Raw genomic sequence first — 9,647 nt, 5'->3', positions numbered from 1 at the left:
AAAATGTATATTAAAAAAATGGAAATGTTGTGGGTAGCCATTGTTGTACATTGCCTTATCCTTTTTTATTTTTATATTCCTCAAACATTTGCTAACTATTACTCAGACCAGTTAAATAGATTTTGCCTTTAACCAATTAAAATAAATAAAATAAATAAATAAAATCACTATTCTGCATACTTCCTAAGGCCAAGATGAATTAGTGTATATGCATGTAATCTGTTAAAAAGTGGTGAACCTATTAAGTAAGCATCCAGAGACATTTTTTATCAAAAATAAATAATTACTAGCTTTAATATAATATGCCTAGGGGTTATGATGATGTTATTTTAACATTTATCAATAAAATATTCAACTAGAAAGCAGTCTTTTTATATCATATGTAAAATACATTCATAATTGTCCATAGCACGGCATAAACAAAACTCATGTATTAAATATGTTTATGATTGACATATAAGTACATATAATAATTTAATTTATCTGAACTTGCATTTTTGGAGTTATATAAATAGCATCATAGTGACAAGTCTAATCGCAGACCTCAAAATAATTTCTGAAAAGTGACATGGATAAAACATTTGCAGGAAAGCAGAATCACCCATGACTACAGCAAATGAATACAAAACATACCTTGTTCTTAAAAGGATTTGGGGGCAATGAGAAGTCTTGTCTGACACATGGGAGATGTTAATTGGATCTCCAGAGATTTTTGTTCTATCTTAAAAGCACCAAGATAGAGGAAAGCTATCTCAATTTAATGCAGCAAAAGATTCTCAGGGTGAACATAGTTCTGTTTTCTTTTACATAGTTCTGATACAAAAACATGACCCAGCTGCTGTTCTTGAAATAAAAGAACTAGGCTGAGTCAAAACCTTTTTTTTGCATTTTGCATCAGCTTGATGCAATCAATTTTCTATTTTTGCTATATAACCAATTCAGAACCTCTGGTTAATTGCTTAAACAGTTATGAAATGCATTTGGGGGTTTAGAGCTGTATTTTGAAGTATAAGGTAGTCTCGACTTATCAATATTTATTTAGCAACTGATCCAAGTTACAATGGCACTGAAAAAAAGTGACTGCTTTTCGTACTTATGACCTTGGCAGCTTTCCTAGTCAAGTGATCAAAATTTGGAAGCTTGGCAACTGCCATTGTATTTACACAGTTGCAGCACCCCGGACTCATTGCCATTTTGCAACCTTCCCAGCCAGCTTCCAAAAAAGCAGTCAACGGGGGAAGCTGGATTCATTTAATGACTATGTAATTCAGTTAATATCTGCCGTGATTTACTTAACAATTGTGGCAAAAAGGTCATAAAATCCAGCGTGACTATGACTACTTGCTTAGCAAAGGAAATTCTAGTCTTAGTTGTGGTCGTAAGTGGAGGACTACCTGTAAAATGTTTTTCTTTCAAAGAACAGCATCATACTCTATCCAAGTTTATTGCCATCCCGCTTAGTCCATGGTGAGTTTTCAACATGTGCGTTCTTTTTTTTAATCCCACCTTTATTCCTTTTATAAATAGTTTAAGGTGGCAAACATACCTAATCCTCCTCCTCGTTTCCTCAGAACCACCACCCTATGAAGTGAGTTGGGCTGAGAGAGAAAGAATAGCTCACTTAACTGGCTTTCATTCCTAAATCAGAACTAGAACTCACCACCTCCTGATTTGTAGCTTGGCGCCTTAATCTCTACCAAACTGGCTCTTGCAACCTCTGCTTTGTTTGGTTTGAATGGATATTCAAGCTTCAAGGTTAGAATAGGGAACTAGGGTTCAGCTTCTTTCCACAGGTCGCTGCACTTAGGGCAGGGGTAGGCAACCTTGGCTCTTTTATGACTCGTGGACTTCAACTCCCAGAATTCCTGAGCCAGCTATGCTGGCTCAGGAATTCTGGGAGTTGAAGTCCACGAGTCATAAAAGAGCCAAGGTTGCCTACCCCTGACTTAGGGGGACTTTCGAAGCAGAGATTGAACGGCATTCGTTTATGTCCCGTTTCCTACCATCACTCCCGCCGGTAGAAAACCGTACCCTCGGCTAACAAGTCCTGGAGAGAGGGACTCCCAGGGGTCTGAGAAGCCGAGACCATCTTTCCCGCTTCGGTAGAGCGTAAGCAAGAGCTTCATATGCTCCAAATCACCCGCCCCCAGCCCGCGTCCCTCACGCAGACCCTGAGGCTGAGCGAATGAGCAGCCGCAGTCCCAGCCGCCGCAAGTGGATTAGATTAAACCAGCCTTCCCCCCCCCTCCTCATTCGGGCGGCGGAGAAGAAAGGAGCCGCCCCCTTCCCTTCCCCCCCCCCCGGCCCCTCTCGCGGCTCGGACGAGGGTGCCGTGGCTCAGGTTGGCCGCCATGGACGGCGGAGCCTGGCGCAGGCCCAGGCCCGACGCGGAGGCAAGCTGCTCAGCCCTGCCTGGGTTGCCATGGTGACGGGCGGCAGGCAGAGCAGCAGCAGCAGCGGCAGCGGCGGCGGCGGCGGCGTCGAGGCTGTCAGTGAGAGCCGAGCGAGCGAGCGAGCGAGCGGCGGAAATCAAGCGCAGGCGTCCGTGGGGGCTGCAGGAGGGGAAGGCAGCGCCGCCGCGGCCGCCGCCGCCATGGACGCGCACTGCGATGGTGGCGAACCCACCGCGCTGGGCGAGCAGCCGCCGCCGCCTCCCTCGGGCAAGCTGAACAAAACCGCCTTCAAATTGTTTAAGCGAAGGAAATCCGGGGGCGCCATGCCAAACATCTTCGGTGTAAGGAGCGGCGGCAAAAGCAAAAGCGGCGAAGGCGGCGGCGGCGGCGGCGGCGGGCAGGGAACGGGCATGGTGAGGAGCAAGACCCACGATGGCCTGGCCGAGGTGCTGGAGGTGGAGAGCGGCAGGAACGAGGGCCCAGGGACTGGCGGCAGCGGTCGTGTGGCGGGTAGCGGGGCCGCCGCTGTGGCCGCCAAGGAAGCCGCCTCTTCCTGCTCGTCCTCGGCGGCGGCGGGCAAGTCGCACAGCTTCTTTTCGCTGTTGCGTAAAAACGGCCGCTCCGACGAAGGCGGCAAAGGTGAGAGACCCAAAGGGCGCGGGGGCCTCAAAGGGCTCTTCAGCAGCATGCGGTGGTCCCGGCGGGAGAAGCCAGGCGGCGGGGTGAAGGACGACGCCGACGCCGGTGAGGGCTCCGAGGGCCAGGCCAGTCCCAGCATCCTCAATACAGGCTCCCTCACCGCCAGCCTGGAGTGCATCAAAGAGGAGGCGGCACCAGGAGCGTCCACTGACCCCGTCCTGACACCCCTGGTCGCTAAGGATGGAGATCAGCCAATGAATCCCCTTGCCACTGAGGTCATGCTCACCACAGACCTGGCACCGCAGCCGGCACCAGGTGGCTCCGGAGGAGAGGAGCTTCCCAGGATTTTGCCCCAGGAGAAAGAGGTCCATCCTGAATCCACCGCTAGTGATGGCCAAGAGATCAAGGAGGACTCGGCTCAAACAGGTGACCTCCCCATCAAGTCTTCCCCCCCTGTTGAACCCAAGTATGACCGCAGCCAAGAGGCGGCAGCAGCCCCTGACCCTTCCTCTCTTGATCCACCCTCTGAGCCATCTATTGACCGTATTTGTTTGATGTTTGCTGACGTGACTTCACTGAAAAGCTTTGACTCTCTTACAGGCTGTGGGGACATTATTGCTGACCAGGAAGATGACGTGGGCAGCGGCGGTGGCAGTGGTGGAGGTGGAAGTGAGAGGAGTGCCCCTGGGATTGGCAAAGCTGGGCCCTCCAAGAAGCCTGCCGGCGTGGTGACTTACCAGGGAGGAGGAGAGGAGATGGCCAGCCCTGAACAGGTGGGAGACACTTGTACTCAGGAGTTCTGGGATTTATTGTCACACACTGAAGAGAAACCACAGGGGACAGCAGGAAGGACGGAATCTCCTGAGACCTCCAAAGGTGATAAGCTTGTCAGGAGAGTTCAGGATGGGTCAGCAAATGGAAAGCACATTGGTCTTAGCCAGATTCCAGTTCACCACCCGAAAGAAGACCAGAAAAATAGAGAAAAGGAGCAGCAGGAAGCCATCCCCAGCAGTGACGAGGGCTATTGGGATTCTACTACACCTGGACCTGAAGAAGACAATACTAATAGCATTCAGAAAGAGGTCATTCCCAGGGACAGCTACAGTGGGGATGCTCTCTATGATCTGTATACTGATCCAGATGAAAACACAGCAACTGTGACTTCTGCAGAAAATATCACCACGGTGACTTGTTGCAAGCCATTATCTCCGATAACAACTACTTGTCCAGTCAAAACCCATACAACTTCACTCAAGGATTCAAAGATACCCATCAGTATCAAGCATTTTACATCACCACATGGTAGCCATGGCCAGGATTCCAGTAATAGCCATCACATTGTACACCACCAGGCTACCAAAAGTGAGATTCCTAGAACAAAAATCCCTGTTTCAAAAGTGCTTGTACACCGAGCCAGTTACAGAAGCTTAGCAGGGACAACAGGTAAAACAGCCACATATCATGAAAGTGCCAAAAAATAAAAGGAAATAATAATGGGCATCCCAGTCTTTTCAGGAACCCTGTGATAAGCAGTTTGGCCTTGATCTCATCTAAAGGAAGACACTTCCACTTTTTATGAATGATGAATGCAAGGGACAATTGCTTCTCAATTCCATCTTGAAATACAATGTGTGTGTGTGTGTGTGTGTGTGTGTATGTATGTATGTATGTATATATATGTATGTGTGTGTGTGTATATATATCCCACACACATACACATATTTATATATAAATTTCTTTTTGAGCACTTTTTTTAACATTTATATCTGTTTTTTCCTGATTCGCTAAAATGCTTTGGAGGCCACTTTTCCAGATAGAATTAATAATGCAAACTTGTATTAAGAAGACAGAGCTGTGGGAGAAAGAGGACCAAATGAAATTATTCAGTATATACAAACTTTTTAAAAAATGTTTTTGGCTTATATTGAAAATGCTTGCTCCAATGCTGTGAGAAAGTGTCAAAAATAATTAAATAATAGTAACAGCAGTAAAAGTTCAGATATTTAATTCGAGATATAGAGAGCGCTATCTACTGTTAGCAGATTTAGTTCATTAAAGGTAGCTGATTAACAAGTTAGGTGGGTTTCTATAATGGGAAGATATATTTTTGCTTGCTTTTCTGTCTGCTTTGGATCTGAACTAATATAAATGGATGTTGAAGACATCTAGTGAACTTTCAGAGATGTTTACATCAATATTTTTCCATTGCGTAAACTAATCAGGTTCCGGGAACTTCCCTACATGTCAAGTTAGAGGCAAATACAACATTTATACAATAAATTGTACTTCATGTATAAATAGGTGCATATGTTACTACTAGTGATACAATTTTTAATAATTAAAATGTCTTTCTGTATTTACTAGAGTTGAAGCAAAATTAGTTTTTATAGCTTGGTAGTTTTATGGTTCTAAATGTGTGAGCCTTCCTATAATACTGTAAACTAGAACAAAATTTTATATAGGCTGTACCACCCCAGAATAAAAACTGTATTGTAATGATCCTGCAAGATGATGCATGCATCAGAGCCAAAGTTCCAGAGATGTTTTCTTTTTACAAAGCTAATTCCTAGGAATTTCTAAGACAGAATATGTTTAGCTTATTAAGGCACTGCCAACATGTTAATATTTTCAAAGGTGTCATATTTAATTTGGGATATATTTAAAGTAGTTGCTTCCCTAAATTTTAATCCCTATAGTAATGAAATAAAACAACTGGCAAACTCTTAGTCCATCAAGTGTTCTTTTTTCCCCTTTTAATCTCAGGCAACAATAGACGTGTTGAGGGCCACAGAATATATGAGTACTACTGAAGTAGCTACTATACAGTGTTGACATCTTTTCAATAAGGTATCATTATTGCCTAAAGACTTATTTTCAAGAGAGATAAGAACAGTAGGGTGTTATGTCAATCCATTTGCAAAATTGATGCATTTATAATTAAAATTTGCTTTTAAAACTAGATACAAAGTATTAACTAAAAATAACAAATTACACACGACTAACATTTTACTCATTTAGCATTTGTTTAACCTTTTTAGCTTTTACAGTAAATAAAGCTAGGTATACAAAATACACATCAAAAGCATAGAGGCTGTATACTAATAAAGGAAAGCTAAAAATACAAGTTTGGAATGTAGTAACAATTGTTTAATTGCTTATATTAATTAAATTATATTGAAGTACTTTATATATAGCAGTGCAAAAAACAAGATTCAGTATGTTTATTTGTAAAGATCAAGCTCCAAAAAGTTGAATTTAGATACCTGAGAATGGGTCATTTGGTATTTCCCCTATTTTTTCCCCTTACTGTGAACAACTGAATCCATGGTGTGTCAAAGTGGTGCTACAAGCTACTTTTTCAAGTAACTTCACTTTCATAAATGTCTATGGAGATTTTCAGTCATCCGGGTCATAGTTGTCAAAGATCCTTTTTCACAAGGCAACTGGACTATCTTGTTTTACTTTGAAGAAGTTTCACTTCTCATTCAAGAAGTTTCTTCAGCTCTGATTTCCATTCCCCACCATCCAGTCAGAGCTGAAGAAGCTGCTTGGATAAGAAGTGAAATGTCTTCAAAGAAAAACAAGAAAGTTGAGTTGCTTCGTGAAAAAACATCTTTGGGTTCACTTTCATAAGTAGTTTGCTATGCAGAATAGAAATGGAGGAACAAACCTAGTCTATTCCTTTCTGCATGAGGCATGTGGAACTACTTAAGGATGTTTTTGAGATCCTAGCCAGGTTTTTCTACTCATAGGTCATGCTCTGAAGTATGGATGTTCTGTGCTGTAAGTGGACTTTAAGTTTATTATCCCAAATAGCAGCTCTCATTGAAATTTTCAAAGGGAATTTCTAATATGTCTAGTTAAGAAAAACAAATATGAGGTTAAAGCAAGGATGATCTTTGGATTCAGCTAATAATGTGTCTTGACTGTAATGTTGCATATATAGGTTCTAATCCTTAACCATTAAGTTCTAGAAAGTAAGAAAACTGTTTCTAATGGTTTGTAGATAATGTGTCAAAAACTTGAGGTGGGTCATGTCATCCATTATTTTGTGAAAGAAGCAAAAATCAAAGCCTTTCTATATTTGTTATGTAGCTGTATATTCAAGCCGGAAATATCCATTCTAAACATGCTTAAATATTGAGATCTCCCATATAAAATGCATGCTTATTAGAATGTGAAGGCACTATCTGGTGGAATACTTTATATATGGTATTGTCTCACAATATATTTGTGGGTTGTTGCAGGTGCACTCCTTTATGCAAACCTAATGTATATATATGCATGTATATTCCTATGGATACACATACCATACATGCACACATTTCTGCAAAGTGCTAAATGGCAAGTATATTAATTTCCAAAGGATAAGATCAAGGATATACAAAGCAATTCCGCTCAGATCATTTTGACAGTTAATCACCTTTTCATGAGAAAGGGATGGGTATTTAGTCTGATTTTGCTTTAAAAATAGGGTGAAGATAGTGAGTGGCTCACTTTAATGTAGGCCCTTTCCCTGGGAATTCTGCAACTACATCAGATGAAACCATTTTTATTTGTACTGTAACTGTAATATTTTGGAAGGAAACATGTAAAGGATACAGAGCTTTAATGCTAGTAATATATAAGAAATGTTTATTCTGTTTTATATCAATGAAGGGTATGCTTTCCTTTTGCATGCTGTTTAAGCAAGTCTATCAACAGGCTCCTTGTATTATTATAAAAATAATGCATACATAAGAGCTCAGGGAGCTGAAAGTTGCAATGGAAATAGAATGTTGTCATTTGTGAGATGAGTTAATTACAGAACAAAACAACGGCGCACCATTTAAAATATTAAACAATATTTAAATTTCCTTATTTCTCTTGCAAACTTTCATCATACACATTTTGTTTATCTGTAGAATATTTATAAGAAGAAATAATAGATTTAACTATAAGTTTTCCTTTCCATGAATAATGAGAAATTAAACATATGTTGTCTTTCATTTTTTTCATTTTTCATTTTCATCTTGTCCTTTTCTGAAAATCAATAAATAAAGCTTCAAGGCATAATATTCATTTCAATTTACGATTCAAAGTATTCATAATTAATTAGAAATATATTTAAGTAGTTCTTGACTTATGATGGGTTGCTTAGTGACTATTCAAAATTATTGCGGAGTTTCAGAAAGGGACAATGATCCAGATTAAAAGCTCTAATGAAGAGGTCCCCACCCTTTGGGGCACCAGGGACCAGTTCTGTGGAGAAAGGTTTTTCCACGGACCGGAGGGGGCATGGTTTTGCATGCTGCCTGCATCCTGCAGATGGGGCTTGTTTGTGCGGTCCAGTTGCTGACATGCCGCGGACCAATGCCGGTCCATGGACTGGGGGTTGGGGACCCCTGCTCTAATGTTTATGACCCTCCACAGTCATGTGACTACATTTTGGATGCTCAGCAACCAGCCTACTTTTACCGCCTTTTGCAGTGTCCCATGGTCAGGTGATTGTGATTTATGACATTTTGAAACTGACATTTACTTCTGATTTTCTACAAAAATTGCTCCATAGTGAACAATCACTTAATGATCACTTAATGAATGATTCACGTAGTGAACAATCACTTAATGATCACTTAATGATTGTGGTGTTCACGACTGCTGCCAAAAAGGTTGTAAAACATGTGCCGACCTGTTTAAGAAGATCATGACTGGGCTCAGTTACAGTTGTAAGTTGAGGACTACATGGTTCTGATAAACATAGTGGTAATCTATCAGTGATCGTCATTTTGTAGTGTCAAGATGAGGTTATTTTTCTTTTTATTCTGTTGGAAATGCACGATGATAATGAAAATATTAAGGTGGCTGTTGTCTTAACATATGGATGTGAAGGTAAAATGACTGGCATCTGGCAAAAAAATCCATAAGGAATTTAAGAAGGAATCAATTCTTGTATCAGTTGATATGACCCAGTACAGTAGCAAGTCATTTATCTGCTAGCAGTATTTATAAGTTGATGACAATCATATCTTGAAAAAGATTAACTGAAGCCAAGTATTTGTATTCCTTACCATAATAATACAGATCTTTATAAATCATATAAAAGCCATAAAGTGATTCTATCTTTGGAAGACAAAGAATAGTTACCATAAAAGTAATATTTATTTAAAAGACCCTACAATGTACTGTTCAGATCTTGGCTAGTTCAAATCCAGAGCACTGGTTAATAGCAAGGAGGTATAGATAACCAGCTTCTTATAACTGTTTAGTGGTCATCTGAATTTTTGCAGTCCATATTTGAATTCCACATTATAGACAGATTATTACTTACTTCCATAATAATAAGGTGCCTGCAGGTCTTAGAAGACTACAATTAACAAATATCTGTCATTAGTTAAGACTTGTGAATTTGCCAAGCTATTCCCGGAATTTGAAGACGAGGGCGCTTTATCGAACCAAGAAAATGTGAAACCTGTGTAGGAAACTTGTGTGGAAAAAGCAATGGAAAACTTTAGTTACTGCAGAACATAGCATGGGGAAATGTCATATTATTCTGGTGACACGAAAATTATTTTTTTTGTGCTGCCTTTGAATTAGAAGTAATCAAATCTTGACTCTTATCTGCAATTACACTCA

At 40.9% G+C, this 9,647-nt stretch overlaps 1 protein-coding gene across 1 annotated transcript; it reads left to right on the top strand.

Moving 5' to 3' along the window:
* The first annotated feature begins 2,359 nt into the window (after window positions 1–2,359).
* On the top strand, window positions 2,360–7,889 carry AMER2 (APC membrane recruitment protein 2). The gene is made up of 2 exons (XM_081328075.1): window positions 2,360–3,458; window positions 3,633–7,889. Exons 1-2 carry the CDS (start codon window positions 2,423–2,425, stop codon window positions 4,511–4,513), a joined length of 1,917 nt encoding a protein of 638 aa, XP_081184201.1. The 5' UTR covers window positions 2,360–2,422; the 3' UTR covers window positions 4,514–7,889.
* Window positions 7,890–9,647: the final 1,758 nt, after the last annotated feature.

This window comes from Vipera berus, assembly GCF_964194415.1.
Source record: "Vipera berus genome assembly, chromosome: 4".
In the NCBI taxonomy this organism is placed as follows: Eukaryota; Metazoa; Chordata; class Lepidosauria; order Squamata; family Viperidae; genus Vipera; species Vipera berus.
This window is presented reverse-complemented; position numbering and strand designations above follow the sequence as displayed.